This window comes from Podarcis melisellensis, assembly GCF_964234715.1.
Source record: "Podarcis melisellensis genome assembly, chromosome: 6".
Taxonomy (NCBI): domain Eukaryota; kingdom Metazoa; phylum Chordata; class Lepidosauria; order Squamata; family Lacertidae; genus Podarcis; species Podarcis melisellensis.
In genome coordinates, this window is record NC_138538.1 from 3,004,888 (window position 1) to 3,025,853 (window position 20,966).

At 49.9% G+C, this 20,966-nt stretch overlaps 1 protein-coding gene across 3 annotated transcripts in view; it reads right to left on the bottom strand.

Moving 5' to 3' along the window:
- Positions 1-2,592: 2,592 nt before the first annotated feature.
- The window catches only part of XKR7 (XK related 7), a 49,061-nt gene continuing 30,687 nt past the window's right edge, over positions 2,593-20,966 (bottom strand). For 2 of the 3 annotated variants that reach the window (XM_081917193.1, XM_081917194.1), the window contains exons 2-3: positions 8,466-8,665; positions 2,593-5,077 (exon numbers count right to left, since the gene is read on the bottom strand). In XM_081917193.1, the coding sequence (XP_081773319.1) occupies positions 4,116-5,077; positions 8,466-8,589 (1,086 nt within the window). In that variant the 5' untranslated portion in view covers positions 8,590-8,665 and the 3' untranslated portion in view covers positions 2,593-4,115. Of the gene's footprint in view, positions 5,078-8,465; positions 8,666-9,403; positions 9,425-20,966 lie in introns of those variants that run through there. The other variant, XM_081917195.1, reaches the window with a different exon arrangement.

The following is a 20,966-nucleotide window of genomic DNA, read 5'->3' on the forward strand; positions in this document are numbered from 1 at the left end:
AACCTCTGCCCCCCAAAAGCCTTTGGAGAAAACTCATGCCCCCAACTTAAATATGAAACTTAACTATGTGGGAACCATCACAATTTGCTATTTTGCTTATTTGTCCTCCCCTCTTTCCCCCCGTTGCTTCCCCCTCCCTCCATGCACATTGTTGGACATTTTGGAACAGGTGGAAGAGACAGTCCCCTGCCCTGAGCAGCTTACAATCGAATCTTCATTAGGGCAGTTGGTTTACTAGGCCAGCAGCATGTTGCAAGAATACAGAACTCTTTTATCAGGCTAGATGGTAAACATTGACAGGAGCGGGTAAACAGGGAGGAAACGGATATCAAGGGATACTTGCCCGCAGACTGTCTCGCCAGAGTGGTGCATGCTCTAGTTATCTCCTGCTTGGACTACTGCAATGCGCTCTACGTGGGGCTACCTTTCAGGGTGACTTGGAAACTGCAATTAATCCAGATTGTGGCAGCTAGACTGGGGACTGGGAGCCGAGACCACATAACACTGGTCTTGAAAGACCTACATTGGCTCCCAGTACGTTTCCGAGCACAATTCAAAGTGTTGGTGCTGACCTTTAAAGCAGTGTTTCCCAACCGGTGTTCCGCGGCACACTAGTGTGCCGCGAGACGTTGCCTGGTGTGCCGTGGGAGGGAGTCGGGCGAGTCGGGCGGCGAGAGGCCTTAGGCGCCCTGCAGAAAGGCGTCCTCTTTGTGGGTGGGTTCTCCCCCCTCCCTTAGCGCATCGTATTTAGTTGGGGATTCTGGAGAGGGGGCGGGGGCGCGCTGGCCCCGAGCGGAACAGACGCGCCGTCGTCCCCACCTCCCTCTCCTCAGTAGCTCCGAGCCGACTGACTGAGGGTGGGACGCGGCCAGCGGCGTCCTCTCTCTCTCTCTCTCTCTCTCTCTCTCTCTCCGCCTACCAGCACCGCTTTTCCCGAGGTGGGCGCGCGCCTAAGGCTGAATGGGAGCAGCCTGGAGGCTTGGCGGCCTCTCAGCGGCTCATGACGGGCGTCCCCAAGGCGGGAGGTGCTGAGCAGGGGCTCTGCGAGAGGGCGCGAGGGATGCGTGGTGGTGCCTGCGCGCGTGTGACTTAAGAGGGCGACCTGCTGCCTCTCCTCTCTCTCCCCTCCCTCCCCTCATGGGCACGGAGTCCCCGGCACAGCTTGGCGCTACTACAGCTACAGCTGCTGCTGCTCCTGCTTGGATGAAGGCGGCTGCTTCTTCCTAACGCCCAGCCTCTGAGGGACCGCAGTCTCCCGCCCTTTTTTTTTTTTTTGGCGGGATGCTGAGGTAAAGGATCCCCTCGCGCGCGGACGGGCATCTCTTTGGGCAGGGCGCGTGTGGAGGCTTAAGGTGGGGAGTGTGGAGGGGTTGCCGCTTGCGAGGGGAGGGTTCATATTGTATTGGGCTGCGGTGTGGGCGACACGGCTCTCCAATGGCCAGCCTGCGGAGGAACATTGAGTTGGAGCATTTCGAGGAGAGGGACAAAAGGCGCACTGAATAAAGTATTTTATAATTTTTCATATTTCTGTTTACTTACTATTTCATAATAAAGTAATTATAAAATACTTTCTTTGTGTTTATTTGATTCCTATTAAAGAGAGTTACTTTATATATAGTCAATATAGGCACAGAGTTAATTTTTTAAACATTTTCTAATGGTGGTGTGCCTCGTGATTTTTTTCATGAAACAAGTGTGCCTTTGCCCAAAAAAGGTTGGGAAACACTGCTTTAAAGCCCTAAACGGCCTCAGTCCTGTATACCTGAAGGAGCGTCTCCACTCCCATCGTTCTGCCCGGACACTGAGGTCCAGCTCCGAGGGCCTTCTGGCGGTTCCCTCATTGTGAGAAGCCAAGTTACAGGGAACCAGGCAGGGGGCCTTCTTGGTGGTGGCACCCACCCTGTGGAATGCCCTCCCATCAGATGCCAAAGAGATAAACAACTGCCTGACATCTGAAGGCAGCCCTGGTCAGGGAAGTTTTTAATGTGTGACATTTTAGTGTATTTTTGGTCTTTGTTGGAAGCTGGCCAGAGTGGCTGGGGAAACCCAGCAAGATGGGCGGGGTACAAATAAAATTATTATTATTATTATTATTATTATTAAGCATGATGGCTCTGCTCTGACTCCACACTTGGAGACGGCATTGCTTCTGCATACCAGCTGCTGGAAACCACAGGAGGGGAGAGGGGTCTTGGGTTCAAATCCTGCTTTGAAAACAGGGTGCTGGACTTGACGGGCCAGTGGGACTCTTTGTGTCATTATCTGCCATCCAGCCCGATCAAGTCGTGCACACATTATTCTGTAAGCATGTGGCTGCTAGCTTTCCCTTGGAATCACGAAATGATAGAGTCAGAAGGGACCCCATGGTTCATCTAGTCCAACCCCTTGAAGTGCAGGAGCCCCAGCTAAAACATCCATGACAGATAGACGCTTCTTCTTTTCTACATGTCATTCCAAAAAAAGCACCAATGTATACTGATAGCGCTATGGAGAAGAATACCCACCTAATGTATACACTTCTGTTCTGGGTCGCTCAACCCGCGGGGCCAACACTGCTGCGATCGGCCTGAACAGAGCTTTTTGTCGGGCAGCTGGGAAAAAATACATCATCTGGGAAGCCACGAAGCAGCAGCTGCTGCTACCAACCCACTCAGGTGAGAAGCCCTTCCCTCAGTGGGCTGAGTGGGGACGACGACAGCCCATTTGATCCTGGCTAGAACACTCACAGCATCTCCTTTAAGGCATATATATCTACACTACAGACTAAAGTGGTGCGATGGCCACGCCCCCTCCCCCAAGGAACCCTGGGAACTGTAGTTCCGAGAGGGGGAAGCTGGGGCTCTCTTTAGCAGAACACCGTGGGTGACCTTGACCCGACTACAATCCCCAGGGATCTTTGGGGAGGGGGAAGCTAAGAAGAGGTATAGAAACCGAGATAGGACTGCAATGTAGGTAACATGTCCTTAGAGACCGGCTCCTTGGCTTGGCGTATTCACGGTGCGTGTGCCCCACCTTTTATGCCCGCAGGGCTTGGAAGAAGACCCATTCATTCCAGGAAGCCCTCCTTGTCAATGTCAAATCTACATATATTTAAATGAGGGGACGCGTGTCGCGAGAAAATTGACACCCAATGGAGATCGACGAGGAACGAGACGGGCGGTCATGTTTTCGAGGGCTAAATCTGCTCTCGTTTCAGCCCCATGTTCTGTTTATATTACCAATGTGCCCCAGACCAGCCTTCTCTGGTACCCTCCTGGTGTTTTGGACTACAACTCCCATCATGCTGGGGCTGATGGGATTTGTAGCCCAAAACTTCTGGAGGGCACCAGAAAGAGAAGGCGGCCCTGGACCCTCACATCAAACCCACACGGATGCCAGCAGGTATCACACAGCCCCTGAAGGCTCATTCTCAGTCCCTATGAGCCACTCCTATCTCCTTCCCATCTTTTGACTCTCCAGCACCCCTTAGCATCCCCAGAATCAACGCCGCCACCTGCCCACAGGTTAACTTTGACCCCATCATCACTGCTCAGCCACTCTTAGGCGGTCTATTCTCCCCATTGCCCAACAACCAGAGGTCAGCAAATAATCCACGGACTCGAGAGGCCTTAGCTACCTGGGCTCAGGTGAACAGGTGAGGTATTTTGGGAGAGACCACAGGGCCTCCTTCACAGGGGCGCATCAAGGGGGTGGGTGGCATCCCCCCCATTCAAGGCAGGAGGAGAAACAGCACACCCTGCCTGAGGGATGGGTAGGGGGATTGGGGGGTGAGAAGCAACCTTACGGCCGGGCAGCGAGCTTGGGGAGAAGAGATAGCACCAATTGGCCTCAGTCAAGCTCACCCCTGTCTCTGGAGGAGTTGGGGGCCAGGAGTTGTCAGTGCTGTGTGTGTGTAAGTTGGGGGGAAAGAAAGAAAGACCAAATAAAAGTTGCTGACGAGACATTGAGGTCAAGATGCTGCTGTCTGGGCCTCCATCACCTCGGCCTAAAGATGGCGGGGAGAGGACCACAAGGCCAGCTAGCTCTGGCTGCTGAGGAGCCAGGCATGGCCCTTGGGGTCGGGAAGGGCCCCTGCGGTGTGGCTCCAGGCCCCCACGGGAGGGGGGGACTCCGCTTTACACCGTGGTCTCGTACTCCAGCAGCTCCTGAGAGACCCCCACGGTGCGGTACTGGAGGCGCGGAGTAGCGGGCGAGGTGTACTCCAACGCCAGGATGGTCTTTCGGAGGCGCCTGTCGATGAAGTGGGCATCCCAGGCGGGGTATTTCTTGCGGGGCAAGTCGATGCGGATGACGGGCCCCTCTGTCCGTGGGGCCCGGGCGACGGGCGTGGGGGGAACACTGGGCCTCACCTGGAAGACCGGCACGCAGCTGTCTCTGTCCCCCGGCACGCCCTCCCTGTCGGCCCCTGTAGTCCTTGGCAAGGAGCGAGGTGGGCTGGTGACGACGTCGGCCGGGGGCCCTGCCCCACAAGGGACCGCAGTGGGCTCCTCGCTGCACACACAGCCCCCGCCGTGCGGCCCGAAAATGGTTCCGTTGGGGTGCAAGAGGCAGTAGTAGATGAACATGAAGAAGACCCCTAAGGCGAAACTGGAGGTGACCACGCAGACGACAATTAAGGCGTTGGACTCGGGGACCCCGCTCTGGTCCCTGAACCAGTACCAGAGGCCCGTCATGGCGGCGTTCTCCGACAGGATGATGACGTAGTAGATGGACATGCGGCAGCGGCTGCGGCCTTCCTTGACGTTGAACCAGCAGAAGATGTAGATGATGCCTACCACCATGTTGTAGATGATCTCCTCCCACTTGGACATGCAGAAATCCGTCTCGCCTTGGATGATCCAGAAGGTCATGATGCACCAGTGGGTGACGATGAAGATCCCAAAGTAGAGGTGGAACACGGAGGCGAAGAGGGCGAAGGCGATGGCCCGGGCGGCGATGGTGAAGAGGTGCCAGAGGATTTGTGTCACCGCCCCCTTGTAGGACATGGGCATCTTGTCTTCCCGGGAGTCCCGCAGTACCTTTTGGTAAGAAGCCAGCGTCCAGGCCAGGGACACCAGTGAGGCGGAAGCCGAGAGACCTGCCCAGGTAAGAGAGAGAGAGAGAGAAAGGGAAAGCCGGGAATTAGGGGGAAGAGAACCGGTCTTACTGAGGGATGGCAGGGGGAGAGAGGGAGGGAGGTGGAGGCAGGAGGAGAAAAGGGGTGGATCTAAGAGGAGGACAGGAGACAGAGGTCATGGAGAGAGACTGGAGCGATGGAAGGATGAGCAGGAGGATGCTGGTACTAGCCTGAGCCTGTGTGCATGTGAGAAAGGCACACAGGCAGGAAGAACGGAGTCGTGGTTGAGGAAATCCCAAGAACAGGAGCCAATCGTGGTGTGGTGGTTAGAGCATTGGACTAGGGTTTGGGGGAGGCTGGGGTTCAGATCCCCATTTGCTGGCCATGAAACTCACTGGGAGTGACCTTGGATGCCAGTCCTTGCTCCCCAGCCTAACCTGCCTCACATTGTTGTTGTGAGGATCAAATGGAGAGGGAGAGAATTGTGTGTGCGCACCCTGAGCTCCTTTGAGAAAACATGGGATACAGGGAAATCAATAGATAAGAGGGGATTGGGTCACAACTTTGTGGCTGCGTCTGTAACGCTGATCATGCTCACCTCAAGGGAAATCTATAGCACACAAAGAGAGAGACGAGCTGTAGGAGGGTGGAGCAGTTTGGAAAGAAAAGAGGGGGGACACCCTGTAATGATCAGGAAGCCAGTGCGGTGCAAACATGCTGGCAGGAGATCCTCTTTTTTCACCTTCAGCATCATGTCCCTCTCTCCCTGTGACGGACCACTGCTGGGAGAAGGAATCTGTTCTTTAGGAAGCATTTGACCTGCTTAGGGCGAGGGGTGGAGGAGCTGAGGAGCACAGGAGAGATTTGTGAAAGTATGGGGAGAGCATTGTGTTTTGCCTCCTCTTAAAAAAACCCACTAGAGGTGCATTTGCACTGCACCGGACTTCCCATTTCCTAAAACGAAAGAGACTGGTAACTGCTGATGGAGACAGTTGTTTTCCACGGCTCCAGGGAGTAGAACCCAAACCAATGGAGTCAAATGACAAGAAGGAGATTCTGACTAAACATCAGGATGAACTTTCTGAGAGTAAGAGCTGTTCTACAGTGGAACAGTCTCCCTCGGAGACTTACGGGACCACCTCTCCCGGTATGCCCCGCGGAGGACCATAAATAGCAACACCCTAGAGGTCCCTAAGGAAGTCAGACTAGCCTCAACCAGAGCCAGGGCCTTTTCAATACTGGCCCCGGCCTGGTTGAATGCTCTGCCTCATGAGACCAGGGCTCTGCAGGATCTGATTTCTTTCCGCAGGGCCTGTAAGACAGAGTTGTTCTGCCTGGCCTTTGGCTTGGAATCAACTTGATCCCCTCCCCCTCTTTCCTTTTTCCTTTCTCCTTCTGTGATGGAACTCCTATTTGGGGACTTCCCTGGCTTTTGTTTTTCTGGCCCACGTGGACCAGTCTGGATAGTTGGCCTTGTTGAAGACTTAACGTTTTCATCCCCCAAAAGTTTTTGATTTGAGTTTCTACTGAAATGAGGCTGCATTTTAATGTTGTACTTAATCTTGTTTTTAAGTTGTATTTTAATCAATTGTTTTTATATTTGGTGTTAGCCGCCCTGAGCCCGGTCTTGGCTGGGGAGGGCGGGATATAAATTATTATTATTATTATTATTATTATTATTATTATTATTATTATTATTATTATTATTATTAGACTCTCCTTCCTTGGAGGTTTTTAAGCAGAGGTTGGATGGCCATTTGTCATGGATGCTTCGGCTGAGATTCCTGCATTGCAGGGGCTGGACTAGATGGCCTTTGGGGGACCCCTTCCAAACCTACATTTCTATTATTCTATGCTCTGGCCCAGCATAGTCATTTTTTGTGTGGAAACAGGAAGCAAAGAGGGTGCAGGGAAGATGGAGAGAGAAAAGAAAGAAGGTGACAGCCTGAAAATGGAAAGAAAGAGGTAAAATTGCAGGTGTACAATTGCAGGTACAACAGCAAGGTGGAGAAAGTGAGCACTACAGGGTAAAGGATCAAGGGACAGGAAGAGATACAACATTTCTGAAAATTTTGAAGGTGTGGAATATATAACATTTTTTACCTCTCTCTTTCTTTTTTTAAAAAAATACGGAAATGCTTGGGGTGAAATGAAATAATCGCAGCATTGACTTGATTGTTAATATCAATCTCAGGTGCAAATGCTGTTACAGTCACGCATCACCTGCCCAAAAACGATAGCTGGATTTGTGCAAAGGGCTCTGGGGGAAAGAGTGGAATTCTAGCCATGTTTGCTCAGAAATAAGCCTCAGCACACGCAGTTCTTATCATAGTTAGGGGAAGGCAAAAGCATAGGCGCCGACTCCATGGGGCTTGAGGGGGCCCGAGCCCCCTCAAAAATTCGTTTGGGGGGGCTCCGCCCCCCCAATAATCTCCGGCGCCCCTCCAGCAGAGCGCCATCGCCGCCCCTCCCCCAGCCCAAAATGCACAGGGAGGGGCGGGCTGCATGCCTCCTGCCCTCCCTCCCGAGCAAAAGCTCCACCCAATTTCCTTTGGAGCTGATTAATAGGCGCAGCACGCTCTCCCCTATTCGCTCACGAGGAGGCGGCGCCACTTTATTTGCATATTCATGAGCTTATTTATTATTCATGAGCTTTCCCGGGCCCCCCCAATATTTTTTATAAGTCCGCGTCCCTGGGCAAAAGTGATGCTCTGCTCCCCAGTTACTGAATCAAATTCTCCTCCCATCACTTGGTCGTGAATCTATTAACGGGAGCAATAGACAAGTTGCTCACAGAGTGTTGGTTCTGATTTGTTTTTAGGGAGATTAGATGAGATTGCATCAAAGCCAGCATCATCCCAAACTTTCTGTTATGTACTGGGTTGAATAGGATCCAAAATGCAGCAGTCTGGTCCTAGAGCAATAGGGTCCAGAATGCGGAAGTCTGATTGGTCCTAGAACAATAGGGTCCAGAATGCAGCAGTCTGATTGGTCCACAGGAGCCACCCAATCCAGCTCCAGGTGGAAGTGAATCCGCAACCTGATTGGCCTACAGTGAATCCCGGAATTAGCCAATCACGTGGGGCTCATTGTCTAAATAATGTATATAAAGCAGACATTCTGGGGGAACTTCCATTCCTCCTCACCACTCTGAGCTGAATAAAGAGCATGAAATCCACTCTCGACTCCGAGTATATTTCATTTTCCTAGCGCAATTTCCTTATCACAAAACAAAAAACAAAAAAAACACTGCATCTTTGGGAGAAGTGGGCTTGTAGTACAAGGCCTCCAAATCAGCTTTGCAGGCATCCCTGTACTTAGGTGCAATCCACTTAAATCACCACTGGTTGGGTGAGGGCTGCTGCCCTCAGATGGGCTTTGAGGGGGCTTCTCCGAAGGCTACACTCACCCTGCAAAGGATCAATCCTGTTCTGCTGCACCATGATGCTGAGCTGCAGCACCAGCTGCGGGGCGCTCTTGAGGAAGGTCTCCAGGAGCCGCAGCATGCTGATGTCGGCGCTTTCGAACATCATCCTCCAGTAGAAGTGCCGCCGGCGATGCTCCGACTGCCAGCGGCTCTGGAGACCCAGGTACAGGGTCCGCAGGTACCTGCGCAGAAGAGAGAGGGGGCATGCGGAAGACAGCAGGTGAAGACTGGAGAACAGAAAGCCTGGAGGGGGCCAAACTGCGAATTATTGCAATGGGATTGGGAGTCTTATTCCTTGCACCTCTAGAGGGAGATGCTGGCCTGATGTCCAGGGACACAGAGCGCCACCGCGGCGGCTGGCTGGAAAGTGTAGCGCGGTTTCCATCCCAGCAAGGATCGGGTGATCGCACTAAGCCAATATGGTTGCATTTGGCCTCGGATAACTGCTGGCTCCTGCTTGGCAGGGGCGTATGAAGGAGGGCGGGGGGGGGGGCAGTCCGCCCCGGGTGCCACCCGGGTGTGTGTTACAAGATGGACCGCTGCCCCCCCAGCTCTAGAGCAACAGAGGGTGCGCAGTGCCCATACGGGCTGCTGCTGCATGAACATGCAGCTCAAGCATCGTCCATTTGGGCACCGCACGTGTGCCGTCTGTATGGGCATTGCGCATGCGCCGCCAGGAGGTTTGCCCCGCCCCAGGTGCCAGAGAGGTTTCCTCTACCACTGCTGTTTGGTTGCTCAATCTGAGCAAGAAGCTCTCATCCGTCTAGTTGGAGCCCTCCTTGAAAGTCTGCTGCAAAAGTGGGGGACCTGTTACACTCAGGTGTCATTGGACTCCAGCTCCCATCAGCCCCTGCAGTCAACATGGGACAATGGTCAGGGATGATTGGTGTTGTAGTCCAGCAGGGTCTCAGGTTCCTCACCTGTGCTCTACCAGGCTGTCTGAGAACCTCCAGCTTGGCTTCTAAGTGGGTGGGGTCACGTTTCTGCTCAGCTTGGTTCAAATAAATAAGTAAATGGACATCCTGCCATTCCACGGTCACACAAAGCCCTCACAAGATAGCAACAATTTATACTCTGGATAATTATTGCACAATTGTTCAGACAGCACCACTATGCGAATCCCATAAGCAAGTAGACCGGGTCCCTGCCCTAGGAGTTTACTAGGAGTAAGAGAAGAGGAATGGGAAGTGCCCAGGGAACAAAGGGTTAATGTGAGCCAATGCCTTCTCAGGTACTGAAGCTGCATCCTGGTTGAGTTGGATGATTGGGCGGGCCCTGGGATGTGAAACACAAGAGCAGTCAAGTACAACATTCCTAGAGTGAACATGTTTACACATGGGGAGGAATGTTTGTCCAGCCAGCAGGTAAACTTCCTGTTTCCTTCTGGGCTGGGACAGACTTCCTCTGCATGTGACTAGAGGTGGGCGTGGCCTCACCTGTGCAGGTAACGACAAAAGCACAGGACAGGGCAGCCATCTCTCTATCTGTGACTACATGCGCTGAAGAAGCAACATCTGCTTAGCCAAAGATGCTCTCTTGGGCTCCAGCCAAGGGAGGACAAAGGGACTGTCTCCTTATGAGATAGTTCCCAGGTGTATGTTACTTTTCTAAGCTAAGTCTGCCTTCTGGGATCCTATTGTGAACAGAATGATGTGTGAGTAAACTCTTTTTATACTTTTGTAGAAGACTGTGTTGTGTCTTACCTTTTATGAGGGAATAAGGGGGAAATACCAGAACAGTTATTATAGAGGCTTTAGCGAGTCTAAGCCAACGCATCCGCTGTAAGTTTAAAAGGGGGAATGTTACTCTGCTAAATTGTGAACTTGTTAACACAAGTTGGAAAGGCTATAATCAGTATATCCTCTCCCGCATCCCTGAACATCCCCACAAGAAGCAGCACCAACAGAGGTGCCTTATGATGAGACAGAACACTGATTTGTCTAGCTCCGTACTGCTGACACCGACTCGAACTCCCTGTGGGAGGATTTGCAGACAAAATCACAAAGGCATGATTGCTAGACAATCGCAAACCGGGACAAAGGTAGCCTGCTATTTCAGGGGACTCTATGACATCATACTTCCAAACCTGGTGGTGGTGGGAAATACAATGCGTTAATCCCTACCTGCCACTCACTTTTTCCTATTTGCGATGGGTGAAGACAGTATCTCTGTTCTCCTCCAGAGAGCAATTGCCATTTTGAACTGGACTATGGATATTTGTAACATTTTTAGGATTATTGCCCGCCTGATTTTCATCACTGTATATGTATATGCATCCTAGCAAGACTTTTGATGTGAGTAAACCTTGTGGGGTTTTTTTTGGGGGGGGCGTGAAGGAACTTTGGCTCCTAGGAGTTTACTCCCATCATTTCCAGTGAGATCTCACGAGCTCGCCCCGAAATCTCACAAGATCTCACCCCAAACTGCCACCACTTCCCACCACAGCAGCACAACCTAGGTAAAGGATGCTTCAGCAGTGGTGGCAGAAGGGCAGGGAGACAGTTTCCGTTTCTCCTTAAGAGAATCAACAAGCAGGAGTGTTTTTTTCACCATCTCTTTCACTCTTAGAATCATAAAATTATAGAGTTGGAAATGTCCCCAAAGGTCATCTAGCCCAATGTAATGCAGGAATCGTGGCTAAAGGTTCCCTGCCAGGTGACCATCCGGCCTCTGTTTACAAACCTCGAGTGAAGGAGAGTCCGCCATCTTTAAAAGCACAAGAGCCATTCCAGGCGGTGGCGAAAGAGGCAGCTCCGACCACTTGTTACCAACAGATCAGGCTTGTGTCTGTTGGTCACCCTGCACTTCCTTTGCACTGCTGTCTCCTGTCCTCCAGGGGGCACTCATACCTGTTGCAGGTAGATCCTCCCTCAGGCCAGCTGTAGGCGGAAAATTAGTTTGCGTGGAGAAGGAAGGACGTCTGTAGAACGTTTGCCTGTCTCCCTCTAGATCTGCCAGCTCCAGAACCAACCTTCACCCGACTTCTAGTGAAACGCCCATCGAATGGGTGCTGTGATGGGGAGGAGATTTTATAGACAGCTCATTGCACTGATCAAATGTGCCAGAGAAGGAGGCAGGAACAGCTGGTCTCCCAGAGCCACATGGAGCTGTAGCACTGTACTCCTCGCAGGGCCGGATGACGACAAGATCCTTGGCTCCTGCTGCCGACGACTGTGTCGACCATCTGCCCGTCAATCTGCACTTCGTGTAGGTGTTTGGGGGAGACGTAGTTCTGCTGCTACCCAAAAAAGGCTTTTCTTTTAGGTGTTTATTGCAAATGCTGACACACTCATCCCTGCTTCCACCGCACCTCTGCTGCCATGCTTTCCCTGCACCCCATCTTTCTGAAAGGTTCCCCAAACCCGAAAAGGTTCCACAGAGTCAAGTGCAAATATTCTGTTGTCGTCGTCACAGTGCTAAAGATTCCAGGCCGCGTTCAGCCGCATGCTCTCTGCAAGCGACATATTGCTCCATCTGCATGTCGCAAGTCACTGTTTGGGGCGCTGTGACAGCTGATGGGGTGAACACCATTTCATGTATGTACGGGTTAGGCCCAGAAGACTCCCTGGAAAAGACCCTGATGTTGGGAAAGATGGAGGGCACAAGGAGAAGGAGTCCGACTCTTCGTGACCCCCTGGACCAGAGCACGCCAGGCACCCCTGTCTTCCACTGCCTCCCGCAGTTTGGTCAAACTCATGCTGGTAGCTTCAGGAACACTGTCCAACCACCTCGTCCTCTGTCGTCCCCTTCTCCTTGTGCCCTCCATCTTTCCCAACATCAGGGTCTTTTCCAGGGAGTCTTCTCTTCTCATGAGGTGGCCAAAGTAATGAAGCCTCAGCTTCAGGATCTGTCCTTCCAGTGAGCACTCAGGGCTGATTTCCTTCAGAATGGAGAGGTTTGATCTTCTTGCAGTCCATGGGACTCTCAAGAGTCTCCTCCAGCACCAGAATTCAAAAGCATCAATTCTTCAGAGATATGATAGCCATCTTCAGCTATCAAAAGGATCGTCATGTGGAAGATGGAGAAAGCTTGTTTTCTCCTACTCTGCATGGTAGGACCCAAATCAACAGATTCAAGTGACCAGAAAGGAGATTCCGACTAAACACCAGGAAGAAATTTCTGAGAGTAAGAGCTGTTTGATAGTGGAAAGGACTATCTTGGGAGGTTGTGATTCTTAAGCAGAGGTTGGACAGCCATCTATCATGTATGATCTAGTTGAGATTCCTGCCTTGCAGGGGGTTGAATCAGACAGCCTTGTTGATCCCTTCCAACTCTACGATTCTATGATAATGGCATAAGACTTCAGGGACTGCAGTCCACTTGACCAGATGCATTAAATTCTATCCCGGCTTGTACTTTTTGGCGCCCCCCCCTCGACCTCATGGTTTATCATCCTCTGCCCCACCCAGACACAGATATTTGTACTGCAGGACAGCACTGAATGCTTTTGATGAAGCAGGCTCTAATCCACAAAGGCTCATCCCATAATAACTTTGAAAGTTTTTAAGGTGCCACTAGAAGACTCTCTCTCTCTCTCTCCAAAAAATTAATCTGAATTCTCTGCCAGCATAAGAGAAAAGAGGAAGGACTGGGGAGGAGAAGAGTGTGGGGTGGGCAGATTTTCTAAATTGTCATGATGGACACACAATGGAACATTTCAGACTGCAGGACGGGGGGACGACGGACAGACAAACAAACAAAAGCCGTCAGAAAACTGTAATTAAAAATCAGTGTGGGTTTTGCTCTTGACTTCAGCGAAGCGTAGATTACAGCACATACGAAGGGGGAGGGGGGGGCATTTTCAAACAGGTTGAACTTTCTATTTACGCTCCAGCAAGGAACTATTTTCGTCCTGTGAATATTAAACCATGTTTTGATTGAGCTAAGGTACATTTCCAAATGAGAGCACTGGGGGGGATTTTGTTCCAGGGCATGTTTGGAACGGATTCAAGTTTTGTTTTTCCCCCTGATAGCCTCATCCTCTTAACAGTTTTTCTGCCGGAGAGAGCTGACTTCTCCATGTTGCTTCACCAGTTTAGCAGGACCCCTGACTCCCCTATTCTTGCCATAAAACACCAAGGCTGTACATGAACTAAGAACATAAGAAGGGCCTGCTGGATGAGGCCAATTGCTCATCGAGTCCAGCATTCTGTTCTCACAATGGCCAACCAGCTGCCTGTGGGAAAGGAGGATCCGAGCAGGATCCGAGCACAAGAACAACTCTCCCCTCTTGTGGTTTCCATCAACTGGCATTCAGAAGCATCACTGCCTCCAACCATAGGTGCCAACTCCCTGCGGCCAAAGCACCCACAACATTCCCCATGAAGGGGCCAGGCACCCACAAATATTTGGTGCCAGGGCCGTGCACGCTGCATGGCCCCCATGGCCCTGGGTATAAGACATACGATACGATATACAATATCTTTATTGTCATTTTCCCATGCAGAACAATGAAATTGAAAAACTACATAAAACTACTAGAGAACTACATAAAACATTCAAACCCCCCCTAAAAACTCTGAAACCCCATTTTAAAATACACTATACTACAGAGACCCCTTATGCTGCATTTAGAACCAGAATTGCATTTGGGTAGAAACTGTTTCTCAGGCGGCTAGTCCTGGTCTTTATAACCCTGAACCGTCTTCCAGAAGGCAGAAGCTGAAAGAGATCATTTCCGGGGTGCGCACTATCCTGCGCTATCTCTGCCGCTTTCTTATGGCACCTGGCAGCATGGATTTGATCTAAGGCGGGAAGAATGCACCCAATTATTCTCTCTGCAGTCTTTACAACCCTGGATAGCATTGTTTTTCCCCCTGGCCATGCAGCTCCCAAACCACACGCACAGACCATAAGTTAATACGCTCTCCACAATGCAATGGTACCCACAGTCGCAGGGCCAGGTTGGCACTCCTGCCTTCAACTGTGGTGGCAGAGCATAGACATCCTGGCTAGGAGCCATCAATAGTCCTTTCCTTCTCCATGAATTTGTCTAATCCTCTTTTAAAGCCATCCAGAAGGGAGTTCCACAGTCTAACAATGGAGTCCCATACTTTAAGAAGGACTTTACAGTCATACCTCGGGTTACAGTAGCTTCAGGTTGCGTTTTTTCGGGTTGCGGACCGTCGAAACCTGGAAGTACTGGAACAGGTTACTTCCAGGTTTTGGTGGTTGCGCATGCGCAGAAGTGCTAAATCATGCTTTGCTCATGCGCGGAAGTGCTGAATCGCAACCCGTGCGTGCACAGATGCAGGTTGCGAACGCTGTGGGTTGCGAATGTACATCCCACATGGATCATGTTCGCAACCCGAGCATCCACTATACAGTGGTACCTCGGGTTACAGACACTTCAGGTTACAGACGCTTCAGGTTACAGTCACTGCTAACCCAGAAATAGTACCTCGGGTTAAGAATTTTTTTTCAGGATTAGAACAGAAATCGTGCGGCACTGGCACGGCAGCAGCGGGAGGCCCCATGGTGCTTCAGGTTAAGAACAGTTTCAGGTTAAGAACGGACCTCTGGAACGAATTAAGTTCTTAACCCGAGGTACCACCATATTCCATTCCTCTCCAGTCTGTCGTCTCATAGCTATGAAAGAGAGGCTTTTTAAAGCTTGACCCAAGGTCACTCAACCCAATGGGGTGTTGTGGCCAACAGAGTCCTCATTCCCTCTCTTTGGGGCAATCCCAGCTAGAATTTCCATTCTGGCTCTCCATTCTGGATAACCAAGGAGCTCCAAGCAAACAGCAGCTCTTGAATTATTCAGTTGACACTAAACTTGTCTGGCTACAAAAAGGAGAGGTGTGCATGAGCAAGGACTTAGTGCAAGGGTGTTACAAAAGGAACACTGGGCGCCATTGCTTAGTGGTAGACAATGATTCCTGCAAGCAAAAGGCCCCAGATTCAATCGCTGATGACGCCTCCAGGTAGGACTCCTGCCAGAAATCCTGAATTTCCACTGCCGATCGGTGTAGACAATATTGAGTGTGATGCAGGGTTCAAATCCCCACTCAGCAATGAAGCTCACAGGGTGACCTTGGTCCAGTCACCATCTCTCAGCCTGTCCTACCTCACAGGCTTGTGGTGAGGATGAGATGGGGAGGAGGAGAATGACCACCTTGAAATCCTTGGAAGATAAAGGTCCAGTCACGGCTGACTCAGGGGTTGCGGCGCTCATCTCGCTTTACTGGCCGAGGGAGTCGGCGTACAGCTTCTGGGTCATGTGGCCAGCAGGACTAAGGCACTTCTGGCGAACCAGAGCAGCTCACGGAAACACCGTTTCCCTTCCCGCTGGAGTGGTACCTATTTATCTACTTGCACTTTGATGTGCTTTCGAACTGCTAGGTGGGCAGGAGCAGGGACTGAGGAACGGGAGCTCAACCCTTTGCGGGGATTCAAACCGCTGACCTTCTGATCGACAAGCCCTAGGCTCTGTGGTTTAACCCACAGCAAGGTGATATATAAATGCAACTAACCAACCAAACAACAAGGCAACTTCCTTGGAATCTATGCCCTGGGTCTTTTGGGTCTCTTGCCTAAATCCTGTTGTCAGTGACTCTCTCTGTGTGTGTGAGCCAAGTGCTAGCAGCACACATCAGCTGTGCGATGAAAACACCTCTTCTTCTTCTTCTTTTAAACTCTTTAGCAAAGGCAAGTGCGCTGCTGAGCTGTCGTTGTCGTGTGCTTTGCAGCGCTAAAACCGCAAGTACATGGGAAAAGCAATGGTGGTGTCCTGGCTTTCCCTCTCTGGTTTAAGTCATTTTTATTATCAAAGAAGAAAGGCCACCACCGGCCACCTTGTCTCAGAGTAAAATAATAATAAAACAAAACCCCTCCACCACTTGCAGGGAATCTCAGTGAGCACCCTATTTGTTGTGACTTTAATTTAATTAGGGGGAGGGGTAATGATGCAATATCCACAAACGGGGGGCAAATGAAGAGAAATTGATTGCGGAGCAGGATCCAGATCGTCCACATGGGGAATTAATTGGGAGTAATGGTTAAATAAATTGAACTGATTCTGCGTGATCTGGGAAGCGGTGCAAATGAATCGGAAAATGTATCTAGTGTGATTTGGAGGGGAAATCAATGTGTTCGCACGCTGTGAAATATATATTCTACCGATTCTTTGTAAATTTGCACATATGCATATAAATTTGAATGCCTCTGGCCTGGGAACTTTTAGCTACCCCCTGAAGCCACTAAGAACCCAATCCTATGTTTGCACAGTCCAGCATCATATAATACAGTGGTACCTCAGGTTAAGAACTTAATTCGTTCTGGAGGTCCGTTCTTAACCTGAAACTGTTCTTAACCTGAAGCACCACTTTAGCTAATGGGGTCTCCCCCTGCTGCACCACCACCGTCCGATTTCTGTTCTCATCCTGAAGCAAAGTTCTTAACCCGAGGTACTATTTCTGGGTTATCGGAGTCTGTAACCTGAAGCATCTGTAACCCAAGGTGCTATTGTACATACAAACAGTCTCTCTCTCCCCCCACCTCTCTTTCTTGGTGTAAGGAAGGTTCCATGTAATAATAATAATAATAATAATAATAATAATAATAATAATAATAATAATAATTTATTACTTATACCCCACCCATCTGGCCAGGTCTCCCTAGCCACTCTGGGCGGCCTCCAACAAAATATTAAAATACAGTAATGCATCAAACATTAAAAGCTTCCCTAAACAGAGCTGCCTTCAGATATCTTCTAAAAGTCTGGTAGTTGTTCTTCTCTTTGACATCTGGTGGGAGGGCGTTCCACAGGGCGGGTGCCACCACCGAGAAGGCCCTCTGCCTGGTTCCCTGTAACTTGGCTTCTTGCAGTGAGGGAACCGCCAGAAGGGCCTTGGAGCTGGACCTCAGTGTCGGGCAGAACAATGGATGTGGAGATGCTCCTTCAGGTATACTGGGCCTTTGAGGCCGAAGCCATTGATCGCCCTCTCCTCCTCCATGAATTTGTCTCCTCCTCTTTTAAAGCCACCCAGGTTGGTAGCCTTCACTGCCTCTTGGGGGTGAGCTAAATTGTTTCACTGTGCACTTTGTGAAGCAGAGAGAGAAAGGGGAGGAGGAGAGGGAAAGAGAGCCTCATTTCCTGCGCCCCTTCTGTACCGAAAGGGATTCCTGCCTTTGTGAAAGGGGAGAGATGATGACTGCGAAAGGAGAAGGATTAAGCAAGAGGTACAGGGGCTATAAAGCTCCCTCCTGACCTAGTAAACCTGTCACCCAAACGGATGGCTTTTATATCGGATCCATAAAACGCTCCCGGTCGACTCCATTAGCCACCCAGGGCCAGGAGAAAAACCTTATTCCAGCACTTTCGCCCCATACATCAGCTCTAAAGAGGGCTGCAGGAGCTTGTCAGCCCCACAGCTCCAAGACACCAAGGGGACCTGCCAAACGGCCTTCTCCGCAAGAGGGTCTGGATGCCTCCGGCAAGACAGGAGTCAGCCGGGATCATTTTCCCGCCTGCCACCATAAGTCAAGGCTCCTTAGTCGGTGTGACATGGGGTGGTAAGCCTGACTCGCTCAATGGAAGGCTTGAATGGAGTCTGAGACAGTCTTCAGTAAGGCTTGTTGTGGGGGGCACGAGGGGATGGTCAGATAGCACCCCCCAGGGACTGGGAACGTGGTCCGTCTGTCACTGGACAAAAGGGGAATCTTTGGAAGCAGTCAGCTGACCTGACCATCTGTTCGCTTTTTTTATATATGTAAAAAAATTATTTTCAATGCAGCAAAAATTACAAAAATTGAATCCAAAATAAAACTATACAAACAAGAAGGAAAAACAGAACACAAAAGAAAGAAAACAAAAAAAAGCACACATCTACAAATAAAACCATAGGTAAAGGTAAAGGGACCCCTGATTGTTAGGTCCAGTTGTGGCCGACTCTGGGGTTGCGGCGCTCATCTCGCTTTACTGGCCGAGGGAGCCGGCGTACAGCTTCCGGGTCATGTGGCCAGCATGACTAAGCCGCTTCTGGCGAACCAGAGCAGCACATGAAAACACCGTTTACCTTCCTGCCGGAGTGGTACCTATTTATCTACTTGCACTTTGATGTGCTTTAGAACTGCTAGGTGGGCAGGAGCAGGGACCGAACAACGGGAGCTCACCCTGTCGCGGGGATTTGAACCGCCGACCTTCCAATCGGCAAGCCCTAGGCTCTGTGGGTTAACCCACAGCGCTACTCGCGTCCCTTAAATAAAACCATATCTTCATTCTAATCTAGTCATTACGTACATATACACATATTGACTTCCTTCCTTTGTTCTAAGTCCTCAAAAATTTTACTCTTTCTAAATTGTTGTGTCTAATATAGATTACTTCTATCTTTATACTTTTTACACTGTTTTTCTTTTTCTTTAACCCTGCAAAGCATCATTCATTACATATCAATATGCTTACTCCAGAACAATGTTTCTTCATATACTCTTTAGCACATCCCCATTCTTTTAATATTTTCTGGTCTGATTGTCCCCTTATGAATGCTGTGAGTCTTGTCAGATTTATATATTCATATATTCGCTTTTGTTGTTGTTGTTTAGTCGTGTCCGACTCTTTGTGACCCCATGGATCAGAGCATGCCAGGCACTCCTGTCTTCCACTGCCTCCCGCAGTTTGGTCAAACTCATGCTGGTAGCTTCGAGAACACTATCCAACCATCTTGTCCTCTGTCGTTCCCCTTCTCCTTGTGCCCTCCGTCTTTCCCAGCATCAGGGTCTTTTCCAGGGAGTCTTCTCTTCTCATGAGGTGGCCAAAGTCTTGGAGTCTCAGCTTCAGGATCTGTCCTTCCAGTGAGCACTCAGGGCTGATTTCCTTCAGAATGGATCGGTTTGATCTTCTTGCAGTCCATGGGACTCTCAAGAGTCTCCTCCAGCACCAGAATTCAAAAGCATCAATTCTTCGGCGATCAGCCTTCTTTATGGTCCAGCTCTCACTTCCATACATCACTACTGGGAAAACCAGAGCTTTAACTATATGGCCCTTTGTTGGCAAGGTGATGTTTTTTAAGATGCAGTCTAGGTTTGTCATAATCGCTTTTAATGTAACATAAGAACGTCAGAAGACTGCAGTGCCTGGAGACAGGCAGGTCGTGCATCCATAGCAGTGACCTGAGGAGGGATGACCACTGGGAATGACCACAGAGAAAAGAAACGCCAAAGTGCATCTGCATCAGAACAACTGGACAGCTTCACGTGCCCCAGCTGCAACAAAACTTGTCTCTCCCCTATTGGTCCAGGCACAACAGCTTGTTCCCACGATTGAGGAGGCCGGCGTCGTACAACATGCTGACATGTCTCACACATGACTCTCATGCAATTTGTGTGGCATGTGCATTTAAAAAACTGTTTTTTAAACGTCGCCAGGGATTGACTGATGGTTTTATGCTACTTTCTTATTTTAGTTTTTAATTCATCTGTTTGTTTTGAGCGTTCAATAAACATAGTATTTATTACTTGCTATAAGCTGCCTTGTGAGGCTTATACAATAAAAGGTGGGATATAAGTACCTTAAATAAGCAGACAGATCCCGAGCATGACAAATCCCCTCCGCCAGAGTTACCCCCGAGGGAAATTAAGTAGCAATTATGCATATAAATTGCTGCGTGTTTATGCAGCAATTTTACACGCATGGAGGGTTGTCGCACACAACAATCTACATGTGGGATTCATCTCACACACGACTAAAGTTTGGTTTTGGCTGCATTTGGCTGACCAACACATTTTTATTTTACTCAGACTAGGGCTTGCTGATCGGAAGGTCGGCGGTTCGAATCCCCATGACAGGGTGAGCTCCCGTTGCTCGGTCCCAACTCCTGCCCACCTAGCAGTTCGAAAGCACATCAAAGTGCAAGTAGATAAATAGGTACCGCTCCGGCAGGAAGGTAAACGGTGTTTCCGTCCGCTGCTCTGGTTCACCAGAAGCGACTGAGTCATGCTGGCCACATGACCTGGAAAAACTGTCTGCGGACAAACGCCAGCTCCCTCGGCCAGTAAAACGAGATGAGCGCCGCAACCCCAGAGTCATTTGTGACTGGACTTAACTTTCAGGGGTCCTTTACTTTTTTTATGGCATAAGCACAGATCTGCAACCCTACCAGAGAGTAAGTGATACTTTCTTCCAAGAAAGCAGTCACAAACTTGAGTTGCAAATTTTAATGTGTAAAGATGCATATCGTAATCTGTGTATCCAAAAGGATCAAAGAAACAAGGCGATAAACAGAGAGGCTTAATTTGCTGCTAGTTTTTTTGTGTGTGAGTGCCTGTTAGGAACTAGAACTGAAATAAGAACTAGAGGAGGAAGGCTTGAAGGAAAGCTATCTGCCATTGTTGTACCAGTCATTTCCTCCCATACAACTAATTAAATGCAGGGATTTATACCCCACCCTTCAAATACATTCTCAGGGTGTCCCAGGAACAATGAAAACACTAGTATAGATTAAAAGAATCTTTTAAAAAAAACCCTGTAAATATCTCATG